The sequence below is a fragment of the Wasmannia auropunctata genome, unplaced genomic scaffold (assembly GCF_000956235.1).
Source record: "Wasmannia auropunctata unplaced genomic scaffold, wasmannia.A_1.0 LD272186.1, whole genome shotgun sequence".
NCBI lineage: Eukaryota > Metazoa > Arthropoda > Insecta > Hymenoptera > Formicidae > Wasmannia > Wasmannia auropunctata.
This window is the reverse complement of record NW_012090704.1, coordinates 1-589: the sequence shown is the minus strand read 5'-3', so window position 1 is coordinate 589 and position 589 is coordinate 1. Positions and strand designations below refer to the sequence as shown.

Genomic DNA, 589 nt, shown 5'->3' with positions numbered 1-589 from the left:
TCTCAAGCAGAAGACGGCATACGAGCATACAGCAAATACAACGGCGTTTGTTCTGGGCAGCTTTATGCAAAGCGGTTTGCCCTCTGAAACAGAAATCAATATGGTTTACTCTCAAAATCAAGATGAATGGAATATAGAGCGAATGTGAACGAGAAAAACAGGAGAAAAATTTCAACGATATACTCGGATTAAATTTTCAATTTTACGGTGAAATTTTATTTTATTTTCGATTTATCGGTAACTTACTTATCATTATCGATCATGTTTAAGATTGTCGGTGAGGCGGAGGCAATAAGAAATCTGACAATGTCCTTGTGGCCGTGCTTCGATGCCAGATGCAACGCCGTTTGACCAGTTTCATCGATCGACAGAAGCGAGTATCCCTTTTTATCGAGTTGCATCAAGGTCGGTAGATCACCGATCTTCGCCGCTCTCAGTATTTCATCGCAGTTCTTCTCGAGTAATTCAGCAGTGAATCCGTGAACTCCCGAGTTCAGGCCGAAGAGTCTGTCGCGAGGGCTACAAATAGAAAGAAGAAATTCCGATTAGAAGCAGTTGCCACCTCTCTTCCTCTCTCTCTCTCTCTCTC

General features: G+C 42.6%; 1 protein-coding gene across 1 annotated transcript; it reads right to left on the bottom strand.

Moving 5' to 3' along the window:
- Nucleotides 1–22: 22 nt before the first annotated feature.
- On the bottom strand, nt 23–528 carry LOC105462046 (eye-specific diacylglycerol kinase-like; the record flags this gene model as incomplete). The annotated part of the gene is made up of 2 exons (XM_011708570.1): nt 247–528; nt 23–83 (listed from the first exon to the last, which is right to left on the bottom strand). Coding segments are annotated over exons 1-2 (216 nt in total), but the record flags the coding sequence as incomplete, so codon positions are not given.
- Nucleotides 529–589: the final 61 nt, after the last annotated feature.